The following is a 26169-nucleotide window of genomic DNA, read 5'->3' as shown; positions in this document are numbered from 1 at the left end:
AAAAATGTTCTAATCATTTTTTTGATAACTCTTATTTTTAAGGCGTAGTTGAAGTTTTAAACTCTGACATCAAATCTTGGACTTTTTAGGGACGGTCCTTAAAATTGAGAAATTAAAATTGTAGTTTCTGGGTTAAATATTGAAGATACAAACGTATCCTTATCATTTTTTGAATATCTCTTATCATTTAGCCATAATAATAATTTTAAATCACTTTTTGAATCTATTTAGGGACGGTCCTTAAAATTAAGAAATTAAAATTGCAATTTCTGGGTTAAATATTGAAAATATAAAAGTATCTTTAATATTTTTTATGATATTTCTTATTATTTAGCCAAAATACTAATTAAATATCACTTATTTACACTTTTAGGGACGGTCCTTAAAATAAAGAAATTAGAATTGCGATTTCTGGGTTAAATATTGAAGATACAAAAGTATCCTTATCATTTTTTTTCGATACCTCTTATCATTTAGCCATATTAATAATTAAAAAATTTAAAATCACTTTTTGAAACTTTTTAAGGCCGGTTCTTAAAATGAAGAAATTAAAATTTCAATTTACGGTTAAAATATTAAAGATACTAAAGAATCTTTATCATTTTTTTGATATCTCTTATCATTTAGCTAAAATAATAATTTAAAATTACTTATTTAAACTTTTTAGGGAAGGTCCGCAAAATTAAGAAATTAAAATTGCAATGTCTGGGTTAAATATTAAAGATACAAAAATATCCTTATCATTTTTTCGATATCTCTTATCATTTAGCAAAAATAACAATTAAAAATGTAAAATCACTTTTGAAACTTAGGGACGGTCCTTAAAATCAAGAATTTTAAATTGAAATTTCTGGGGTAAATATCGAAGGTACAAAACTATCCTCATTTTTTTGATATCTCTTATCATTTAGCTAAAATAATAATTTAAAATTACTTATTTAAACTTTTTAGGAACTGCCCTTAAAATAAAGAAATTAATATTGAAATTTCTGGCTTAACTATTGAAGTTACAAAAAAAAAAAAACCCCTTTTTTGTATAAAATTCAATTATCTTTCGAAGTTATTCGTATCACTTTTGATATCTCCAAAATTTAACCCGTAATAATAATTTTAATAAACAGAGAATTTAATATGGAGGATTATTTATTCTAACGACAAGAAGTAATAATTCACGTCCCAAAAAACAATGCTTTTGTAGTGATAAAGGAAAGTAAACAGAGAAACAATGACAAAACAATTAGGTAACTCATAACTGCCTGACACAGGCATTCTCCTCTGGAGTTCTCTATCTGCTTCCTCTCAAACTCCGGAGAACAGAGTCCGGATCGAGAATTCCGTCCTCTGGACATCGGTGACTCTCGTAGGGTAGGAGTTGCGTCAAAGTGTCAGAGGCAACGAGCTCCACCAGACCGAGGCGAAATTGTATCCGACTAGGGAGCGTGTACTCGGCATCTGGGCTCTATGCATCCCAACTTTTTTTAATTAATATTAATATTAACAATAATAATAACCTTTAAAAGGGTGAATTCGTCGCGAGGTGCCTTTTCGCAAATACCGGTAAATAATAAACAATAATGATTGAAGCAATAGCGGTGATTTACTTAGTGTGTTCGAAAGACAAGTGCGGGCAATCAGGTGACAATGGACAGCAAATGCAACCCAATCACGCTCAAGACTGAACGTGACTATCTGACAGACGGACTTGGATTATTGCTTATGAATTATTAAACCAATGCGCGGGTATAAACTCTCCTTTTACTCCTTTATTTCCTTTTATTTAACTTTCCTCGGTATTTTTATCTCCGACCCCATCCTCGGACCACTCCTCACCCTCCTCAATTCTTTAAATTTTTTTTCCTTTTTGTTTCGGGCTTATGAATTGCCGTCGCTAAAAAACTTTCGCTATTCATCATTTTTTTACGGAAAAATTGTTTATCATTATCCTGATGAGGAGATACTATCTTTCGGGCAATTGCGTCCGAAACAAACTCTCCGGGAATAATCATTGTACATTTAGCTTTTTCTCGGCTTTCAACGGCTAGGCTAATTTAAATTACAAATAATTTTGTTTTTTACCCACAAAGTTCTTTAAATTACCTTTTTTTGGGCTTTTGAAACGTGGGATGACTTTAAATGTCTGTAACTTTTGAACCAATTGGAATTTTTGAACAAACCAAAATTTAGTTTAAAGATGAGCATTTTTGCTACAAATTTTGTCCCAAAAAATTTTTTTTAGTCATTAAATTCCAACAAAATAAAATTTGAAAATTCATTATTAATAATAATGAACAATTTTTGATTTTTGGCAACACTTTAAAAGCCCATAACTTTTGAACCAATAAAAATTTTTGAACGGACCAAAATTTAGCTTAAAGATTAGACTTTTTGCTACAATTATGTTCCAATAAATTTTTTTTCAGTCATTAAATTCCGACAAAATAAAATTTGAAAATTAATAATTATCTTATTATTAATAATGATCAATTTTTGGCAACACTTTAAAGGCTCATAACTTTTGAACTAATGAAAATTTTTGAGCAAACTAAAATTTAGGTAAAAGAAGAGACTTTTTGCTGTAACTTTTGTTCCAAAAATATTTTTCCAAAAGATTAGATTCCGAGATAATTAATTTTGAATTTTTATATTGATAATATTTTAAGTTAAACTGAAATTTAATTATTTTTAAAGTTAAATCAATAATTAAAGAAGTTCTTACGTCAATCCGGATAATAAATTAAATTTTATATAACACCTGACAAATTTCTCATATTTTTATTAATAAAACTGTAATTTCGACTTAAAAGTAAAAAAATAATTAATTGAACTAAATTTTTTTTCTACTTGACAGAAAATCATTACTACCCAAAATAAAGTCATGTAAAAAATAATAAATTAATTAAATAAAAAGGGGAAAAATAATATTCATAAAAAGTAAATTCCACATTGACGAGAGATTATAAAGATACACAAACAGGTTATTTTTACGTCGACGTATTAAGCTATCGAAGAAGTACCGGCATTAACGATTAGCGATTATCGTACATACGAGGTACACGTCGGTAGTCAATAGTCAGTAGACAGTATATTTATAGGAATAACAGTAACAAACTGATATACAGATATACAAATATACAGATAAATGTCGATAGATTTTACTGAGGATTTTTTAATAATTCCGGCTGTCAAAAATCTTTCGACAACGTCAACGGCATTCGGCGCCCGCCCGATATCATCCGACTTACACACATAACCTTTCCACCAGCTGACACCGATCAACTCTTTATGAACTTGCTCCCGTTCTCTTTCTCTATAAACAATCTTTATTTGATAATAAGAAAAAACTCTACTAACTCTTTAACTTGGTTTTATTAAAATTTTTATTATTAGTTTTCAAATTTTACTATCTCGGAATCTAATCAATTTGAAAAAAATTTTTAAATCAAAAGTTGTAGCAAAAAGTCTCCTTTTTCATCCAAATTTTTGCTCGTTCAAAAATTTTATTTAATTTAAAAGTTATAGGCTTTTAAAGTGTTGCCAAAAATAAAAAATTGATCATCATTACTACTAATGAGATCATTATTAAATTTAAAATTTTATTATCTCAGAATCTAATAAATTTAAAAACAAATTTTGGGACAAATTTGTAGCAAAAAGTCTTCTTTTTTATCCAAATTTTAGCTCATTCAAAAATTTTATTCAGTATAAAAGTTATGGGCTTTTAAAGTGTTGCCAAAAATCAAAAACTGCTCCTCATTATTAATAATGAATTTTCAAATTTTCTTATCTTGGAATCTAGTGAATTTAGAAACAAATTTTGGGACAAAAGTTGTAGCAAAAAGTCTCCTTTTTGACCTAAATTTTGACCCGTTCAAAAATTTTATTTAGTTAAAAAATTATAGGTTTTTAAAGTGTTGCCAAAAATCAAAAATTGATTATCATTGTTAATGATGAAATTCTCGTTATAACTTTTCAAATTTTAATATCTTGGAGTCTAATGACTTTAAAAAAAGAAATTTTAAAGCAAAATTTGTAGCAAAAATTCTCATCTTTTAGCCAAATTTCGTCCGGTTTAAAAATATTAATTCATTCAGAAGTTATGGACATTTTAGATTAGCGGAAAAATTTGGAATATCAAAAACAATAGCGTAATACTCCCAAAAAATCGAAGCTCCATTTTAATCACTAGATGTCGCGAAGCTCGTGTGAGAAGGAATTAGAAACAAAAACGAGTGAAAGTATAGGAAGAAATAGAAATAAAAATACAAATAAAATGTACAACGCCAGGGGCATTTATGGACTGGAGATCTGTATTACCCAGCTGGCGCGAATATTAAAAGCAATCGCTCAGTCTTGTGTAATAACTGACCGGTGCGTTGGTGGGGAGAAGGCCAATGGATTCGATAAATTCTCACCGGGAGGTATTTAATGCTCTACCTTGCCGACGAATCAGGTGACAGATGACGGACATTTTTCACCACTTCCCGAGTTTGTACATCTGTATCGTCTATAATTTTCATTGGAATAGAACTTACGGAGGATTTTAGAGTTCCGCCAATGGGAATTAAGAAAAATCCATCTTCAAACCCGTTTTGCCCCGGTCTGTAGAACATACATTTTTCATTACACTCTTGTTTCTTTTTGATATCGCTAAAGATTTTTCTCAACTCTTTATTGTCGCACCCTTTCTCGACTATTATGCCGAACAAAAAAAGATAAATTTTTTGTTGTTCTCTGCACTCTCGGCTCTCAACTCTCAGCTGCTTTGTGATACTTTCTCTCTCTCTCTTTCTCTCTCCCTCGGCTTTGTCGTAGGTGCGTTTTTCACAGCGACGATATTTCACTCGCGTGCTTTCATTTTGTCGCCCTGTCGCACTGTCGCGGACCCGTCTCACCCTCACCCTCATCACGCACCCCCTCATCCTCATCACGTCTTCCTCGTCTCTCGTCTGCTTCTCAACTACACTCTAAAGTATACAAAGTGTCTCGTGGTATTTTAAGTAGACATTTGCTGTATTTTTTATTCACAATCTTGTAATTAATACCTGAAAAAATAATAAATAATATTTTTAATTTCAAAACTGGAACTCAACACATTTATATAAATATTGCTATAAGCTATAACGAATTTTCGATTACCTTGGCAGGGCATAAATTCACCGAAATATATAAATAGTGAATCAATTTCAGTCTGTATTTGCCTTGAATTTATATCGAATTAACCCTATTTGCGGTAGACAAAGCTCCCGAGGGTAGTAACTAGAAACCGTCGAAAATTTAATAACAATAACAATAAACCCACTGGTCTGTGTTTAAATCAAACAGTTAATGTTTTACTATCTGAGACACGTGCAAATGCGAAATTATCAACCCTTAGAGCTCTCACCCGCCAACTTTCATCCCCTGGTCTGCTTTCCATTCCGTGAATAAGACTGCAGTGATACGCCGAGCAACACAACCACTACTACTACGGTAGTCCTCAGTTGTACCCCGGGGATGAGTGTCACCCCGAGTCGTAAACATAAAATTTTTACAACTCACACCGTAGGTCCCATTTAGCATCACCAATGCGCCGACAGTCTTGTACTCTTGACTTTTTATCTCCCGACCCCGCTTCAGGTTCTTTGTTTTTTCTCCCCGATCCCCGGGTGACGAATCTGAGAGATATAACTCATTACTCTAGCGTTTTTAACGCGTATGTTCAGATTAATAAAGATTTTAGGCACTGGGTGGATTGGAACAGGATTTGCATCAAGGCTAGGCTTGTGTTTGTGTTCTTTTTGGTCTTAAATGCTTGAGGGGTGAATGCTGCTGCTGTAACATGACTAGTTTCGTGCTACATTAGGATTACTGCTGGACTTTATCAAGATCAACCTTCATACTGCTTCAAAACTAGGTTTGATCAGCTTCAAAGCATGTTCTGATGCTTTTACATGCTAGAAAGCAAGGATTTTGGGTATTGGATCAACTGGACCAGGATCTGCATCAAGACTAGGCTGAAGTTTGTCATTTTTTTGGCTCCAATGCCTTCAGAAAAGAGTTTTGGTGCTGTAGAATTAGGTTTGATGTGCTACGGACCAGCAAGACTAGATCATTAACAGCCCGAAGAGACAGAAACCTATAAGAAAATGAGTATCGATTGTTTGCTAGCCGGAGGAGTTTAGTTAGAGTTTAAAAAAAAAAACTAAACAGGGAGGTAAGAAAAAGGCAGGAGCGTAAAAAATAAAGGAAAAGATGACAGCAAAATGCCGAGGGAGAAGAAGGTGAAAAAAGGTAGTAGAAGCGGAGATACGTCAGTCAAAAGTTTCCTCACTACCGGAAACCTTTCAGCTTCCATTGAGCGCTCGGCAAAGCTATTCGATACTTCTCGAACTAGCAACCTCGGGCAAGGGAGTTGAAGAGTGAGGGTGAAAGCTAGGGCTTGAGGGCGACAAGGACAGATATAGCGAGACAGGATGACGAGGAAGTAAGGGAATACGAGTGGAAGTAGAGTGGGTGGATAAGGAGCGTGTTGGTGTTGATGTTGGTGACGGAGTTGAGTGCATGTGTGGATTCAACCAGGGGTGAGAAAATCTCCCACTTGTAGCTCCCAGATATTTACTCCGATCTCCCCAGCCAGCCAGCCAGCCAGCCAGCCAGCCCGACTCAGAGACCGGAGTTAAATCTTGAGTGATGCTCAGACGTCTCCGTCTTCTTTTTCCGTACCGAAATGTCGATGAGTGAAGGGGTGAAGGGTAGAAAATTCAAAGACTCAGCTCAACTCTCCCGGAATCAGACTAGGCTCTCTCTGAAATTCCCGAGGTCTAATTTATCACCCGGTATTTTCCTTTTCTCCAACCAAAAAGTAGACTAGAGTTTAGTTTTTTTCACTAGCAACCCACTTGATAAATTTTTTTTTACCAGCAACTATGTTGTTCCGTAGATCGATGATCGAATTAGCCAACCCAGGAGTGCCGAGAGTTTATAAACTGTAATGGAGAGCAAGAAAGCGATATCATCTTGAAAGTGCCAGAAAAGTGTAATCGATAAGAGCCGGGTAAAAACCACGAATAGCTTAAGCCCACCGATGCTCCCTTCTCTCCTTTAAGCCCTCCAGTAGCCCTGGTTGTGCTCCTACTCCCCCAACCTTGGGCGAAGGAACTGTTTGTCTCAGTCATTTTATCGGTTCTAGAGTATTTTTTGCTATTTTCAGGATTGAATTCCCATCGTCTTCAACCGGTGCCCGATCATCGCTCGAGATATCCCTTAAACTGGTTATGCCAGGCTGCTATTTTCGTGGTTTACCTTTCTCACTCCTATCGTGAAATAACGAGAAGGCATTCTCTTTTATTTTTCCTCCAGCTCTGATATTTTCCAGCTAATATTGCCATACTAGCTTACCAAGAAAGACGCTGAGCTATTTTTATCATCGCTCAATCGAGTCTTTAAAAACAATTTCGCTGTATATTACCTAGAACATCACCCTGAGGGGTTTACGGCTCCCTCATTACGCTCGATAACCTACGACAGGATTAAATGTCGATTCTAGGACGCCCCACTCTCTTTTACTCCAATAAAAGTATGAAATTATAGAAACACAACACAGAAGGGAAGGGTTGAGCAAATTGTACTTGTCGACTCGACATCTGACGGAGGAATAGCTCGCCATGGGGGATTATTCCAACGTTTAAAGAGGCTCAAACCACCCGGAGAATTATAAGCATGCCGAATAACAAGTTGTCCTTGTCATTACTTCCACGAAACGTTGGAAGAATTCTCTGGGAAAGGTTAACAGCTCAGGAGTTGGTTTTCTCCCTCCAGGTGATCAATATGAGGTGGTGTTTACACCCATCAGCCGTAAACAGAAGAAAAGTTGTCGGAAAGAGCATAGAGACGATTGGTTAATTTTTAGGACGGTGTTTAGGAGGAGAATCGATTTAGTGGGTGTGGCGGTAGGAATAGCCGAGTAAACACGTGATTTCACCAGGTGGGAGGAGGGAGACCCAGGATGAACGACCGGCACGGAACCAGAAAGATTACCATAAATCATCCTCTGAGATCGGGTAAATGGAAGGCCCGAGTATTGGCAATCCGATGTTGCCGACAGGTACGAACTGCCGTGGTGAGCTACCTCCTGTATTTGGTAACTATTGATGAGCTGGAGGTTTATAGCTACCCTAGCGTTCGCTGAGGGATATTAGATCTGAGGCACCACAATAAACAAATTACTTGTTTATCAGCATTGCGCAGTAATCGATTGGATTCTTAGCCTGGATCAAGGGAATCCTGAGGAAGATATTTTTAAAGGCGTATTAAGGAACTCGTAGGAATAGAAAAGACCATCAGAACGGGAATTGTGGAGTTATAGAGAAGAATTAAATGGCTTTTAGTTTTTATTTGAGGCTTTTTTGCTTTTCCAACCGAGAAAGAGGGCGGTTGCATTAAGACCGCAAATGTATAAAGAAAAAAACGTGATGGAAAAGCAAGAGTTCTAGTTAGAGCCCTGTTGCATTCAGCATTCCACTCTCCATCGTTTTATTCCTTTAGAGGTTGCTCTTGGTACCCATTGTAAGAATATTTAAATTACCGTAGTCGTATTACACAAATGTCGAGCGATCGATACCCTCCTGGCTGACATCACAGTTAAATATATATTTATATGTTTTATGTTTCAGATCGACCCGAAAGTCGCGTTCCCTAGGAGGACACATCCAAAGGTAAGCAACAATTACTATTTAACCTATTGATCACAATTATCACTATTACTATTATGTATTGTACTCGGTAGCTCGGGAATGAATAGAAGTGTGATTTGATTTTGAGGACAAAAGAATTATGCACAAGTAAGCCTCGTTAACGGAATTTGGTATTCGGTACGCGTAAATTCCGGTTCCTCGTCAGCGACGTCACGTCAAAATTCATAGTCTGTTTGTACCAGTAGCGATATACAGTCGAGCAGTATGCAACCAATATACCAACGGTACGTGAGATTCTGCTCTCGGTTGACACCGTTCAAAAATTCAAGCCAGTTACCCACTTTTGGGCGCCATACCTGCTTTCCAGGCGCATTTTCAGGAAAATGCCCAATGATTAAGCCCAATTAGCTCTAATTTACTCCGCTATTAATGCTAGACACGTGAGTTATCCAGTAATTCGTGGTATTGTTAAACAAATCGGTAACAGTGGGCACCAAATCGAGTGAAAACAAACGATGTAGAAAAAGGGAAGTGTATCGAATGGACCTTGGAGGTCTCTGGAGAGGAAAAACAAAGGTGGGTGACGGGGTCGCGGGGCCCAGAGGGAATTGTAAAGATGAAGTAGTACAGCGAACACCCTCGGGACGCAGCAGCTCGTTACGCGACGCCCTTCTCTTCTTCTTCTTCTTCTTCTTCCATTTCTTTCCATCTCTATTCACCGCATGAACTCACACCAGCTCGCATGCTCTGAATAATGTCGAGCTGGAGAGTGTGGAACGTATCAAGCTGCTCAGTAACAAGTGGGTATGTAGTGGGTGGATGAGACTATACATAACCTACCCCCTTTCCTTCCCTTTGGCTCTTTTTCTTCATTCTTCTGGGTTAAGGACTTTCGAATTATTATTCGACGTCCTCTAATTTTTATCGTGTAAATTTATATCTCTGGTAAATTTTCTACATGAATTTAAAAAAAAAAAAAAAGTTTTGTGATTTCATCGGAGACTCACAGTCATAAATTGCAAACGCAAATATCCCAATGGACGATGCATGAAAGGATGAAGCTGAGTTTATCGTCGCGTGCAAATCGCGAAGGGGATGTTGAGACGAAATGTCTAGTAGAGGCGAATGGTACACATCCACCGGGCCAGAAAAAGTTTCGAAAGCGCGAGAATCTACCGTCTAGCTCTCTCACTCAAGCTCAGGTCTAGTATTACTTTTTAAAACACGACTCTCAGGGGCTGCTAGCAACTCTCGACTCTCGTGCTCCACCGTTTCGTTCTATTTAAACTTTTTTTTTTTTTTTTTTTTTTTTATCTCCGGTATATAGTTGCGCCCTTGTAAGCCATTTTATGAAAATTGCACGGCCCACCCCAGCAAAATATGTTACCCTTATATTTTAACTTTTCCGACCCAGCAGTGCTCTCCCTCCCCCTCACTCTGTCCGGTGTCTGTTATTTTATCCAACGAGCTCATACGCACTAACAACTCTCAGGCTCGTCATTACAGCTCATTAAAAATCTAATTCGCAGGATAATTTTTATTGTCGAGCCAACAACGTAGAGAATTTGGAGCAGAGCTGTAACTCTAAATAGAGCAAACGTCAGAAGCAATTTTGAGTTTATCCCGTGGCTATAAATACTCAGAGTGAGCACGAAATCCCATGCATTTTATATACCCAGGTCAGTCTAGTGAGCACTCGTGTGATGTGTACCAACGTGTTTGTTAGGTCATCGTCAGAGGTCTTCTCTTTTTGTTGATGGCTTCCAGCATTTAGAACGTTAAGAGAACGTTGTGAAAAATATAGAGGTTAAATAAGATAGAAAAGCACGTGGGTGGTTGTTTGCACGGGGTAAGTGCCGTCCAGTGTTCGAATTGTTAAAAGGGATGGCTATCGGGTAAAAAGCTCCGCCGCAGAGGATACCAACTAAGATTTTCCGGTAAAAAAAAAACTCGAGAGTCAAACAGTAACGCTATATTCCCTGGAAAAATACTCGACAGACAGAAAGTCAACTGGCATCAGTGTGTCCGTTCCCTGGAGACCGCTCGTGACCAGAAGTCACTCGAGCGTGAAACAGATCATTGACTCTTTTCCCTCGAGATGAGCAGCATCAGGTGCCTCCCTTCCATTCTGGTTTTTCCTCCGAATCAATGAGCTCATCACTATCCAGACAGAAGGGTTGCAGGGTGATCAATACACGGGTGTAATGAATAAGCCGAACTAGTCGATTCGCCTAATGGGCTGTAGTGGGAGGAGTACGCACAAATGTGACCCCTAAATGTTATCAGTGGCTCACTCGATTAAGCCTCATCCAGTGGCTCCAGTCTTAACAAAGCCTCAATAACCCGGTTAATATTCGGCTCGAGGGACCAGCGGTAAATCTATTGGCCCTGATTCCGTTGACATTAAAATTGTATCAGATCCAGATGATGAGTTGTTCTTGAGAGACCGGGTCTTGCTCTTGGACTGGTTCTCGTCTTGTGCTTTTAGCCCGGTGGTGTGACTTGGAGAAGTTGATGGAGGTGTAAGAAGATCCAGTGATAGAATGACGTGAGAGGTTGGAGTGGTAATAGCGTGTCTCGGAGACAGTAGTTTAGCTCTTGGATAGAGGATGCTGGATGGTGGATGCTGGAAGAGCCGTTCACGTAGAGACGGAAGCCTCAGATATGTTGTTGCATTGAGATAAGCTAAGCTCTCTCACGTGATGGAGCAGCCCGTAAACTCACCCGGTGGTTCCGCGTCGCCCGCCATCATGCCACCCAAATGGCTCCTAGATAATGTATAGGTATACGTGATATGCCGCACTGTGGCCTGCTGTCATCCGTGTGTATATATAACTCTCACCACGACAACCCCAAGGCGTCACTTCCTAGGTCTATATATGTAAATATACCTATATATATCTATAGAACAACATTCAATACTAATTTTAACCCTGTTTGCTCTAAATCCACGGTATTGATCGGCACTTTTTCTCATTCCACACGGAGAAAATTTTTTAGTAGAGTTTATTATCTAGTTATGTTAAAATCTATTAACTGAATTCAATAGTAGTAAATATTATTTAAATAATTAAGTAAACCATCTGAATTGTAATATTTACCATCCTGATGGTAACTACTACTATTGATAATTTGATAATTATTTATTTACTCTTCAAGCTTAGCTTACAGTAAATTTAACAAATTAATTGACTTACAAATTAACAAAAGATAAAAACATCAGATATACAAAGCGGCTAAACAACGAATTTTAAAAATCTATATGTTGCTTACAAATTACAGTTTTATATTGTCAATTTTGATAATTAACTACTACTATTATGATGGTAATCAGTAATAATAACTGTTATTATTTTAATTAGTTACTACTATTATCAAAATCGTAATGCCTAATATAACCTGATGGTTATAGTTACCACCAGTAATAATAATAATAACTACTATCTAAACTAGTAAAAAATATTAAAAAATTTAAGAATCTGCGTTACCGTGGATATGCATTTCTGAATAAACTAAAAGCAGCTGTAGTGCACAAAAAATCGGGATTAAATTCGGATTGAAATTATATTTAAATTTTTATTTGTTTAAAAAAAGTTTCAACGTCAAATTTTTGAAAAAAAATTTGAAATTTCCAAAAAAAATCAAAATTTTAAATAAAATTGAAATTAAAAAAAATTAAAATTTCAAAAAAAAAAATTTTAAATCTTAAAAAAAAATCAAATTTTCAAAAAAAAATTTTGAACGGAATTTAAAATATTTTAATATTTCAAAGAAAAAAAATGTACATTAGCTAAAATATGGATGTAAATAAAGGATTTAATTAAGTAAATTTATATTATTTTTTCTTTCAGAATTTTTACAATCTGAGATGGTTACAGTTACCATCTTCGATTGTAACAGTTATAATTTATAATAATTATAATTATTATTTTTGATAGTAATCGTTACCATTATTAATAGTAACTATTACTAATCAATTTTCAATGATACCACCTATTATTTTGTTACTAATTTATTTTATTACCATTTTAGATAGTAGGAGTTACTATTTTTGTATAGTAGGTAGTATAATTAATTTTTTTCCGTGCAGCATCTCCATATACACTAGTGCACTTTACAATATTTCGTTTTAAATATTTAACCCGACATTTGTTCAGAATCAAGGATTTGGAAATGATTAAATGGAAAAAAAACAACCAACTAATTTTCATTAGCCCTTTAGATAAAACTAAAACAATGAAATATCATTTTGTTTTGGTTCATTTCCGTCTCGGAGTTTTATTTTCCTCGACGAGACGTATCTCAAAAGCTTTTCATCTTTGGCATACGAGCTTTTTATCATGGCATTGAGTCCACTGACGGTACGCGAGCGAGCGAGCGAGCGAGGGGAACAACCAAAGAACCTACTGGATAAAAGAGAGCCTCAAATAGGGGCAGATATTACCGGAGTGCTGGCTGGCTGGCTGGCTGGCTCGATTTATAGTGTGCACTATACCCACCGTAGAAATGCTGATGGTAATGGTGTCACGTGCGTGAGCACAAGCTGAGAAGCATGTGTGTGTTGACGCGTGTCTCAGCTAGCAGGCATCGCGATGAATGGACATGCTAATTGCGCGTTTAATATTTCAGCGCTTGGCACATTCAAGGAGAGCGCCCTTGCCATTTAGTCATACATACTCATAGACTGTACACAGAAGACTGTAAACTCCGAGGGAATGAATAAAGAAGCGGAGTTTCTTATTCGTGTTTTTGCTTTGACGATCCATGGGCAAGATTGGACTTGATCTGCCCAACACTCGGAAGCGTCGGCCCAGAGGGAACAAGAATAGATCCAAGGAGATAGATTAACGCAGTGTATCAACCGGCGATATCCACCCTCGCTACCCTTATCTTATATTTTATTTCGGGTAGTAGTAGTACGCCACCGGTTATTTTATCCTTTGCAAAAAAGGCTCCCAAGGAAGCTGCTGCAGCGCTCAGTGATAAGGCAACCTAAAAGAAATAAAAGTTTTTGAAAAAAACGGAACACCCTAATGCCACAAAGCACCATTTTACCTTCAGTCTATCATCCTAGCAACCTTACGCTACCTCTATTCTTCTTGAGTTTTCTTACAACCAGAGCTTAACTAACGACAAAAGCTGCCTAAGATCTCAATCCCGAATTGACAATAAAAAATGTCCAATTAACTCTCGGAGAATCAGGAAGGACTTTTGCTGGCAATCGAAAAGGTTTAATCCAACCCGATTGCTTTTCCACTCGTTATTTTCCAAGGATTCGCACCTTATACACGGAGAAAAATTAATTATACTACCTACTATACAAAAATAGTAACTCCTACTATCTAAAATGGTAATAAAATTAATTAGTAACAAAATAATAGGTGGTATCATTGAAAATTGTAATAGTTACTATTAATAATGGTAACGATTACTATCAAAAATAATAATTGTAATCCTTTATTAAAAAGTTGGTGTGACGTTTTCATTGTTGTCGCTTTTCGTTGCTATGGTGACCACTTTGACAATAGTTACCATAGCAACGGTTACTATGACAATGATTGCCATAGCAACGGTTACTATGACAACAGTTATCATAGCAATGGTTACCGTGGCAACGGTTAAATATTAATGAGTTAAATTTGTAAAAATGTTGATTAATTAAATTGCTGACAATAAATATCTCGACGGAAGTGCGCAAAGCGCGTTCGATTTTCTAGTTATTATAAATTATAATTGTTACAATCAAAGATGGTAACTGTAACCATCTCAGATTGTAAAAATTCTGAAAGAAAAAATAATATAAATTTACTTAATTAAATCCTTTATTTACATCCATACTCTAGCTAATGTACATTTTTTTCTTTAAAATATTAAAATATTTTAAATTCCGTTCAATATTTTTTTTTGAAAATTAAAAATTTTTTTTTTTAATTTCTTGTAACGTCTTGTGTAGACGTCACCATTGAAGTTTTTTATTGCCATCGCCAAGTCTTTGTTTCTCAGTAAATAGATGCGCGGAATTCGGAATAGATGCGTCGAAAATTCGAATTTGGGATTGGATCTGTCTGTGTTTATGTCTATGTCTATGAAGGAAGCAACCGGGCAGATATTAGATGTATAATACCGTATAAAGGGTAAGCTTGTTAGAGGCTTCCGGGCATTGGTAGTATCACGAATTCCGCGTATAGAAGCTTGCGGTTTAGTAACCGCAGTTTCTGTTATGCGTACATCTATCCTAGCAGAAGCTCTCTGGCTTTTGTTGCTTTATTTAAACTCCACACGTACCTATATGATCACTCAAACATTTCCTTTTGGTTTAAGCACCAAAACCTCTGTTGTTGTAACTCCTATTTCATCATCTCAACTAATAAAATAGTGAATACTATTTGCGCTATTCTTCATTACAACATTACAAAACCGTAATTCTAGAAAACGAATATTAAAAGTTGTTAATTACAAAGATACTCTGGAAGTATCTTCAGATATTCGGAAAAATCCAATATCGAGAACGTGACTCGATACCATAAATTAGATTCCACGTGAACAGTAGTAACTCCTCGATTAAATTGTAGAGTGTACACTCACCCCCTTTAGGATAATCGAGGGCGCAAGCCCAACAAGAGCCACGATCAGCGACGGGGAAATGGAGATGAAAATCGAGTGGTATAAACTTCTATCAACTGGAAAGGGCTCTCTTCCTTACTATCCTAATCAGTAATTAGGATCCGTTGGTCCTTAGACTTACCACTGCTTTATAAATATAACCTCCAAGGGCTGTTTAATGAATTCGGTGATTCGGTGGCGATTAAAAACACTCGATACGGCCTTGGTAGTTCCATTTCCCTCAAATGGACTATTTCTAATCGTCTATTGCCTCGTTTACAGAATCTCCAAAGCACGTGTCCTGGATACAGAATTCGATACAGAATCAGAGTACAGACTACAGACTACTCTGGGATATCTTTAATTCCGACTACTCTGCTCTGGTTTTGATGTGTTCTGTGATTCCGAGGGACATCAAACGCAGTTACACACGCCCTCGGAATTTCCAATGGACACTCAATAGTCTCAAGTCTGATGCAATCGGTTTATTCCGATATCCCGAATCGACAGACCAAAGACCAGAGTATAGAATATAGAACAGAGAACATTTCTCCAACAGCTTATTTAATTTCTCCTTTTTCTCCTATTCCAGCTGGCCATTTGATTTGTTCCGTATGCTTCTCGTAAAGATTTCACTTTAAATTCCCGGGGTTTGTTCTCACACACACACACTCACCCCACACTCGGTTATATTCTAAGGTTTGTACCTATTCCGTGACCTAGGGCAGCTGGAACACGTGTTCTGGCTCACGAGGCCAAGCACCAGAGAAAAGACTCCATATAATACCGGCAATAATTTAACCCGGGAATAAATTCTCAAATAATAATTTTCTCCAGTCTGCTACCGTAGCTAACTGCCCACGATTTATCATTCTCACATTTGCGCTTCGTTCTCCACGCCCACTAGCTCCTGGTGTTCCTAACTCGTGCACTACCAGTCAGTTATAATTCGTAGTCTTGTTGATGATTTCTGTCAAACGTCAATCAGCATCAGGGATTTTAAGTGAAAAGAGAAGTTTCTGTTTTCAAACAAATTCACGTTTCAAAGGGTAGGGGATAAAAGTTTCGGAGGGTATGAAACTGTTTTAGATACAACCTACTCCAGAAAGAAGAAAGTTATGCTTTACTTATGTACGAACAGTCGAACACGTTCCAAAAGTTTGGGAATAGGTTACAAGCTATTGATACTTTTATTCGGGATGTTGTCAATTGGGTAACTCGAATCCTTGTTTCGTATCTGAGCTTTAAAAACGAAATAATTATATTTTCTTTTGTCGTAAAAATTTTATTTAGAGGATTAAAGAATGGTCAGAGTTTATCCATTATGAAAGACAAAGTGTATAAATCTTTAAAAAGAGTTGGAAAAATATTGCCTCCATGGAGAAGAGAAAAGAAAGTTTCAGTCAAAGGGAACTTGATCGCTTTTCATTATTAAATTGCACTCTTATCCGTTTGTCCTTTCGCCCACGGTTCGACGCACCTTCAGTCCCGGTGGTGGGACTTTAAAAATATAAAAAAGGATGGAACTTCAAAGGACAAGATCCTTGGGGAGGGTACTGCTTTACCCTTTTCTCCACCAAAAGGTTTCAGCTTCTTCTTCCATCTTTATCTCTCTCGGTCTTACATTTTTCCCGAGTATTACGTATTCATTTGCCATTTGGTGTGCTAGTAGGTTGCTACACGGTGTATGGAGGCATGTATGGAAGATGAAGCGTCTCTCAGGGGCCAGACTCCACGAAATAAGATTCCGATTTTCACGGAATTAATTGGGATTGAATTTCCCGGGGGTGAAAAATCCACATCCACTGGGATTGTTACTACGAATTTGCTTAGACTCTGGAATAACTTTTGAAAAAAATGGTAAGGTTAAACTCGGGACTATCTTAGTGTGGAGTAAAAATAAACAAATAGAAGGAGTGAAAATAAGGAATAAGGTAAAATTGGGAAATTAAATAAAGAAGAGCTTTAAAAGTTGGATGATCTGTGTAATACGCTCAGGAACGTGAGGATATGGAGGCGTAATAGAATGTGTATGTAATAACTGAAGCTTCGGGCATAACCGCCGGATGAAAATAAATATAAAAAGTTAAAAACCAAAGTGTAGGATCCTGGAGAATCGTTGAGAAGAGTGCATAAGAGTGGAAATGCGTTGGAGAACGTTTTCAACGAGAACTTCCGTAGTTGGCATACCAAATTTCCATCCCGACGCCGTTTCACCGGCTTATAACGCTATTCCCAGTCGACTTCGATCTCACTCCTTACGTTCCCCCTTGTCAGCTCCCTCCCGCGCAAGGATAAGTGTTTTCCCAGAGTATTTTTGGGTATTCCGTTGCCTTAAACGTATTCTCACGTCAGATGAGCTTTTTTTCAAAGTGTTAACTCCGAACCGAGCTGTAAACGAAAATTCCTCGTGAGAATTAGCCTGAAGCGTCCAGCGGAGGTTTACTTGCCCAACACTTGTTTATCTTGGTGGTATTAGCCGGTAAGAACCACTAAAAGTACAAGAACAACATAAAAATAAAGTTTATTCGGTTGGTGTAGTAACAGCTCCAGGTTTCCTCGGATTTGGTCTAGTCTGGGTTCTAGATTTGTCCATGGTAGTCCTCGTAGCTCGAGGGTGAATTTTGTCTGTGGCGAACCGCAATTACTGGGTGCATGGATCATCCAGTTAAACTACTCACGACAAGAACATTCGGTGCGAAACGTCAGGTGTCTATCCAAGAAGACATGGACACGTGGTCTGACCTCTATTCTCTATTCTCAATTCTCCATTTGGTTTACAATCCTTGAAACGGACTCTTGTTCACCGCCAGCAGATGTACTTACTTTTGTTTCAGATAGGAGTATCCTGACGTTTGGATGCACTGATCAGAGTTCTCAAATCCAGGTGGTGAACACCACAAATGATTTTAATTCTATCCATCGAAGCACTTGACCCGGGGAAGCCAACGAGGCGTTCCCAATCAGCACCGGATTATCGTTGCTCGATGAAAATCCCCGGTTCGGCGAGCTCTCTTTTTTTATCGCCCATTGACTTCCGGTCGAAGGAACCGCTTCTCACGGCTGACTGCCTTTCAGAAATCGCGATCTGTCAGCCCCAGTAGGGGAGGATAAAGAGGATAGTTTGTGGTAGTGAGTGTTCGTTACGTTCCTGTCGATTGTGGTGCGTTGCATCGATTAACTCCCCCGAAAACACACATGTTCATCAGATTTTGATGTTTATAAAAAAGGCAACAACCAACCGGCTAAAAATAACATGACCAGGTCATCCTCCCGTAAAGATACCAAATTAAGCCCCTAGATTCATTGTCAGAGCGATGAAGATGATTGCCAGAGTGTGATGATGATAAGATGACTGGTAAAATGGTTATGGTGGTGATAGATCCTCCGAATAACAGAACGATGAAGTACTAACTCCGATGCGTAGATGTAATAATAGCTAATGCAGATATGTGGTATACATCATACGCCAGCGTTATGGCAATCTAAGTTGGGATGTTTAGTCAGACAGGATAGGGCGGACCCGCGCCGACTCTGATAGCTGGCTGAGTCAACACCGTAGTGTTTGCCACGGAGCTGTTGGTGCCGCAACCTTGGAAACGTTCAAGAGGAAACCCTGCTAGAATATGCCAACTAAGCGAGGATAAGGATGAGTTTGGATGGAAGATGGAAGATGGAAGATTGGAGATGAGAGAAGGAACGACTATTCAGAGAGTGAAATAGGTTTAAACGCAAGCGAAACGGAAGTGGCTTGTGTGCCTTCTGCTGTGGACTATTTGGTGCGAGATATTGCTTGGAAATGCGAAGCCACTCCGTCGACAGTTACCGACATTTACTTAGCATGCCAGACGATACTACTGGGTGCAGCAGTTGATCCTGAAGGGTGATGGTGAAGCTGGTCCTTTTCTCTCAGCAGTGAGTAAATCTCGCCGGAAGCAACTCGTTACTCACCCTTTTAAGAATCACCACTGGCTCAAGATGTTAAACAGTTGTCAAGTCCATCCCTACGAATTTCTTGATGTCTGTAAAGATTAACTAGTTGAGGGTCGACGAAACTGAGGATCCAGACAACCCTTCCTTGAACTCCATAAAATTGAATTACAATAAGCCAAGTTAAGTTGGATGATCCAAGCATTGTATTCTCTTGATGCTACTCAGCTGTCATCTTTCTCTTTCACTTTCTCTTCATCGCCATCATCATCATCATCTTCTTCTTCATCTTGTTCTTCCTTTGCAACTGGAGTCCTTTATTCTCAGCCCGTTATTTAACTACACCAAGTTTCCTCTCATCCTCACTAGCTGTTTCATAAGTTAGGAACAACCGCGCGGGGACTGTCGGTGGTGGCTGGCCCGGTGTCTTGGTATTCTTACCGCTTTTGTTAATCCCTCTTGGGGTTAAATTAATTGCCGCGTTTTTGACATTCATTCAGTGAGCTGTACCTTGTTTATGCTGATGGCAGACTTTAACGATTAAACTCATAACTACCTGACGGATTTCAACCGTGGCTTTAAACTATAATAAAAATAACACTTAACAGTGAATTTGCTGGTAGTACAACAACTCAACCTCACTGCTATTAATTCTTGCTTCTAGTCTTTGCTCTTGGAAGCTCACATGTAAAGATGACCGCAAGTTTACCAACAGATTGCCAGTGCATAATCGCCCGGAAAAGCTTATAACTTTGTCCGAGTTCCCAGTTGAGTACCAAGAAAGCTGAGACAAAGCTTTTGTGCCTTTGGAATCGCAAACCGCTTTTCTTCGTGCCTGCACAACCATCTGCTTTAACCCCTCCCTCGTTACCGTTCTATGTTATACCACTGGCTGGTGAAACTATTGAATATGCATAGGTTATATTAAATTGGGCCACCGGCTGCTCCAGACCGAGCTTGTGGCGGACCAATTACACGCCGGATGTACTCCGCTACAGACTCTAGACTATAGACTAGTTTTTAGTCATCACCAAAGACTCTAAGAACTTAACTGTCTGTCGTTAAAAAATTATTCAAGTGGTCATTCCAAAAAAATTGCATCTGCGGAGAATGGCTTTAGATTTTTGGGCTTCAATTTTTAAATCAGAAAATTCAATTTTATTTCTAAGCTCTGAAAAATATTCTTGACAGCCATTAGAAGTCCTCCAGCTCCGATTGGCGATATCGGAGAATCAGCGAAATGATAAAATAAAAATCCAGCATATACTGAGACCGGATTTAGCTTGCTCTGGTAGAGAAGTCGTTGCCGAATCTCATTAAGAAACGCTCTGCGAAATGTTTTTCCTCCGATTATTCACTAGCTTGGATTGCGGAATTAAAAAAAGCACCACGCTAAGAGAAAATAAATGGAATAAAGAAAGAAAGGAGGATAAAAAAGTGAATTATGATAAAGAAATAGATGATTGATTGCAATTTCATCGTAAAAAGTCCCGGCTTAGCAGTATACCCTACAAATACAGACATCAGTTTGCCAAAGTTATACACTTTTCAGCCTCGGAGGCTCAACTACCCTACCCTAACCCTTCCCACTTAGCTCAACAATTCGAACACGACCCAACAGATGCGCGTCTCGTCGCAGCGACGTTTACATAATCTTGGCATTACTCGACTCAACTCAACTCAATTCAGTCCTCCCCCAGTCTGAAGCTTTCTTCTCGTTGCCACCCCTAGCTCCTCCATCCACCCTAGGCCTTGTACAATCATTTTGGCTCACGAATCTCTTACAGTGCACCAAAAAATCTAAACTACGGAACTGCCAGCGAGGATTCCCGGGATTACCGGTTCATTTTGGAAGCCTCTAAAATACAAACCGAGATTGAATTAGCAGAGTACTAGGTTCAATTTTTCAAGCCTACAAAAGTCCTTCAACAACTTTTTAACAATTACACACCCGTTAGTTTTGATCCCTGTTGTTGATTTGATCACTTTTATCATTCCAACTGCACCGGCTCATCATAGTTGTCAGCTGAAAGTATTTTCTTTAATAATCTATCAGGCGGAGCTGGAAGCTGGAGGCTCACGGCTCAGTGAGTGAAATCCTCACCGGGATTCCAATCCAACAATCAATTAAATGACGTTCCAGTGAAGCGTCCTCCCATGAGCTTGTCAGGATGATCTCAGCTGCATTAGGTTGATGAGCTCAGTACCCACCGACCTCAGCCATCATCCGATCTGGATACCGCCTCTTGACTGTTCTCTGCTCGGGTTTGTAAGCTCTCAAGAGACTAGCCAACGTTTCTCATTCCACGTCGCTCGCTCCAACTCAGTCTCAGTCTCAGTCTCCGAGATGGATACCGATACACACCGAGTACTTACAGGTGTAACGAGTCACCCCCGGGAGATTCCAACTAAGGATCGCTCTGAATGTCAGCTCCCACAGCCAGCTAATTCGTCCCACTTCCAATTCAATCCCCTTTTTTACGTCCCGTCCCTTTTGTAGCTATTTTAGGAGAACACCAGTGACTTTTCAGCTAAAAGTACCGGGACTATTTGTCGTTGGGAATAGCCGCATTAATTTTGAGGTTTACCGGCAATGGGAGCTTTAAGTACCGTAGTAACATCATCGCACCAGTCCCAAACAAATATATCTGTCTCGTGATAAACTCTTTCTCTGTCTTATTGCTCAAGCAACGGTTCGACTAACACAGCCTTACTTTACTGCCTCGCAGTTACCAGTTACCTGCTATCTAGTCCAATTCACATCCCCCCTCACCAAAATACCAAATACGGAGCAACTATTAGCGAACCGACATTCATCCCGTTTAACTCGAGTTAGCGCTAGGTTTAACCGACTACCAGCAGACGAGACGTTAACAAAATGATCTGCTTACTCAATCTGTCTTGCGTTAAACTCCTCCATCTTTCATTTGATTCGCACTGGTTAAACCATTTCGCACTATTTAAACCAATTAGATTAGTTACTTTGCTCTACATTATGAATTTTCCCGACAGTTTTGTTTCGATGATCATAAAAGTGGTCTAAACATCGAACAATCTCGGCGGATTTTATCAGAAAATCGCAAATCCAACCACCGGGTTGCATGAAGAACGGAAAATATTTATGACCGGAGCAGATGTGGGCCGCTGCGGCATACATAAGGATAAACTTATAAGCGTGGAATTTAAAAATAAGGGAAAACCACGTGGACCGAGAGCTGGATTTAATACAAAGTTAATCCGGTGGTTGGTCTTCCACAAACCGTTTTATTACCAACCAGTACAAACATATTAACTTTAATACCGATTTGTTTGAGAATAAGATACAGCTCATTTTACATTTTCCATTTTACATTCTACATTCTCTATTCTCCATTCTTCATTTCCAGTTTATAAATAAAACAGCACGTACTCGCTCTAGATAAATTTAATAAATGCCCTTCGTTACTACCCAACACAAAATATTTAAATTGAACGTCAGTACTATTAGACAATTTCCGGTGGATCCAGTCTCACATTTATCTCCTCGCCGTTAGTGTAACGATAAAATAAATGAAATTTTTTCGTTGCAGGTGAGTGTCTCGAGGATTCAATTTAAAATTCTCTATCTTCTTATCAGACTGTGAATATTGAGCCCAAATAAATTATCACAAGTTTAATTATGTCATTTACTAGAGGGACATCTGTCACTGATGCCCCGATACTGTCCGCGATTTATTTTCCAAGCATCCACCCGAATTTTCACGATCTCCGAAATGTCACTCGGCCAGCGCTATATTTAAATACAAGTATCGTTTTTCCGTAACCAACTTCAGCCCTTTATTGATCGTCAAATGACGTACTACTTTAATAAGTTAATTTATAAAGTTCACTAACGTCAGTTATTAAAATTGGAGTTGCTATCCGACTTTAATTAATGTCTTACTCCTATTTTGGGCTTTAAATTTTTAATGCTGATTAATTAATCAACCTTTTTGATTCATTCTAAATTAGGTACGTACCTTCTTCAAGACATCTTCTGTGACCTACTAAAATTTCGTTGCAATCCTTTGTGTCATTTCTACAAAATTATTTTAGTCTTAAGTAGCTCCATAATTATCATCAAACTCTACCATTTTTAACGCTATAAAATGAACAAAGTCACCAATTGGTTCCAAAATTAATTTATACCATCTTTAAGCTAATTTTAATGACCCAATAAAATTTGGTTACATTCCTTCAAACCATTTCTACGATATGGATCAATTTCTGGATAGATACTAATGATTATTACCAAACTCTACAATTTTCAATGATTCAAACTGAATCAAGGTACCGATTGGTTCCAAAATTAATTTCTACCATTTTCAAGGTACCTTTGATGACCTGTTAAAATTTGGTTAGATTCCTTCAAGCCATTTCTGCGAAATGAATTAATTTCTAAAAAAAACTGCTAATGATCATTAGCGAATTTGAAGATTTTTGATTCTGCAAACTAAACCAAGCTACTGATTGGTTCCAAAATTAATTTTTACTATCTTCAACGTAATTTTTAATACCCAATAAAATTTGGTTACATTCCTTCAAGTCATTTCTACGATATGAATCAATTTCTGGATAGATACTAATGATTATTACCAAACTCTACAATTTTCAACGATTCAAACTGAATCAAGGTACCGATTGGTTCCAAAATTAATTTCTACCATTTTCAAGGTACCTTTGACAACCTGTTAAAACTTGGTAACATTCCTTCAAGCTATTCCTACGAAATGAATCAATTTCTAAAAAATTGCTGATGATCATTAGCGAATTTGAAGATTTTTGATACTGTAAGCTAAACCAAGCTACCGATTGGTTCCAAAATTAATTTGTAGCATCTTCAAGGTACCTTTGATGACCTGTTAAAATTTGGTTATATTCCTTCAAGCCATTTCTATGAAATAAATCAATTTCTAAGAAACTGCTAAAGATTATCAGCGAATTTGAAGATTTTTGATTCTACAAACTAAACTAAGCTTCCGATTAGCTTCAAAATTAATTTGAACCGTTTCTAAGGTACTTTTGATAACTTGTTAAAATTCGGTTGCATTCCTTAAAGCCATTCCTACAAAATATATCAGTATTTAATTAGCTGCTAATGATTATCAACAAGAGTTTTGATTCTGCCAATTGAACCATGCTCCATATAAGTTTAAAAATTGGTTCATACTTTTAAAAACTTGTTCGGAATCCTGAAAGTCTGCACCAACGTAGATCCCGGTTGACAGGTGGATTCTCCAAGATATGCAACACCGGAATGTATTAAAATATTTTTAGCATCCCGGAGTTTCGGAGCGTAATACACCGGGTTTCACGTCACGTCCTAATAATTTATTAAAGTTACGTACCTCGGAGTTTCCACCGAAATTCTTATACGCGACCAAGCACCGGGACCGAGTAATATCAGGAGCGATAACTCGCGCGTGTCGTCTCGCGTTTTCAAACCCGGCTTACACTTTAGCTCAGTCCTTCTTCTTGCCACACATTCACCTTGCTCTGGTCTTAGTTTCCGTGCCACTATTTAAGTCCGTCTAAGATTACAAGGCATTATTGTGTAAGCCTATTTTTCTCGAGTGTAACTCACCGGGATTCGCTTACATCCCGCATGAAATCGAATAGCTTCCTGTTGTCGAGTGTCCGGTCTTTACAACACCACGTGATCAACAATAATAATTTTAAAAACTGGGCTTGAGATTGTAATTGTTCGACTACAGTCACGATCGACGTCTCGGATCCTCAGGTGACCTAGTTGAGGTTCCCTACTGCTCTGCTGGCTGTCCTCTTGACACATCTAGGTGAACAAAATTAGGGAAAAAAATTCAGGACGAGTGCCGAGCATTTTTCACTTGTAGCCGGTCTCTCATTATCACGGAACTAAGGCTTCTAACGACTTTTATACGGCAGCCTCTTCACCTTCGACCTTTAGAGCCACTTTCAGCAACTCGGTCAAGTTAATCTAACGATATTGTCTTCAGCTTTTCATAAACTCACTCTGCATATTTCACTAATTAACTGAAAATATTGCGGCTTTTTTTATCGAAAAAAAGCAAAAAAAAAAAAGAATCAGTTCAACTTTATTATTCGCTCGAAAAAATCACAACTCGGCAAATAATCCGGGTGGAATAATTTAAATTCGGACATATTTGTTGTATCCGAAATAGGAGTATTCATAGTCTAATATCCATGATATTGAAAAGTCTGTTGGAAATGTCCAAGTAGGTCAGTGCAGACTCGGAGTACTGTCAACAAAGCGCTTTAAAGAAAGCCTGAATTCTTCTCCTTGAGAATATATATGTGTAAGTTAGTGTGCAAGGGAGGGCGTAGCAAAAATTCATGCTGATACTTTGCAAAGGAGCGACAGAGAAAGAGAAAGGGCTTCCATTTACTATACTGCAGACTGGTAAGACTGGTCTCTGACACTCTTGGAAACTAACTCGGAGAATGTTTTGCTCCTTTGGCGAAAACACGGCGTTCTTGCAGCTTCTGAGACTGAGTATAAGTATGAGTATGAGGGACGGTGTTGCACTCTCAGTGAGGTAAATACGTCAACGGAAGTCCGTCCAAAGAGAGTCTGCAGCTACCAGCTCTTTCGGAAACTTTCTTTGGATGGAGCTTTCTTCGTCAGCTTGTACTTACTGAGCAAGATAAATAGCGAGAAACATCGAGTCATTATAATATTTAAGCCGTTTTTTTTTTTTTTTTATTTTCATCAAGGAGAGTTTTTGATTAATCGGGTAGGAGTAGATTTAATTTAAGTCATTTTAGATTAGTATCCCTTCAAAAATATTTATATGAATCTCATATGGTCTAATTTAAATTTAATATGATAACATTTGAATCAGATAATATCATATGGCGTACATATGGCCATATGTACGCCATATGTGATCACATATTACTCAGATAATTAAATACGGATCATTATGATCACATTTTGAGCCATATG

At 37.9% G+C, this 26169-nt stretch overlaps 1 protein-coding gene across 5 annotated transcripts in view; it reads left to right on the top strand.

The window, feature by feature from the left end:
* Positions 1–26169, top strand: part of LOC123264899 (RNA-binding protein Musashi homolog Rbp6) — a 348561-nt gene that overhangs the window by 198859 nt on the left and 123533 nt on the right. For all 5 annotated transcript variants that reach the window (XM_044728425.1, XM_044728424.1, XM_044728423.1 and 2 more), the window contains one exon: positions 8652–8693. In XM_044728425.1, the coding sequence (XP_044584360.1) occupies positions 8652–8693 (42 nt within the window). The remainder of the gene's footprint in view (positions 1–8651; positions 8694–26169) is intronic.

This window comes from Cotesia glomerata, linkage group LG5 (assembly GCF_020080835.1).
Source record: "Cotesia glomerata isolate CgM1 linkage group LG5, MPM_Cglom_v2.3, whole genome shotgun sequence".
Taxonomy (NCBI): Eukaryota; Metazoa; Arthropoda; class Insecta; order Hymenoptera; family Braconidae; genus Cotesia; species Cotesia glomerata.
Note: the sequence above shows the minus strand (reverse complement) of the source record. Positions and strands in the feature narration are given on the sequence as shown.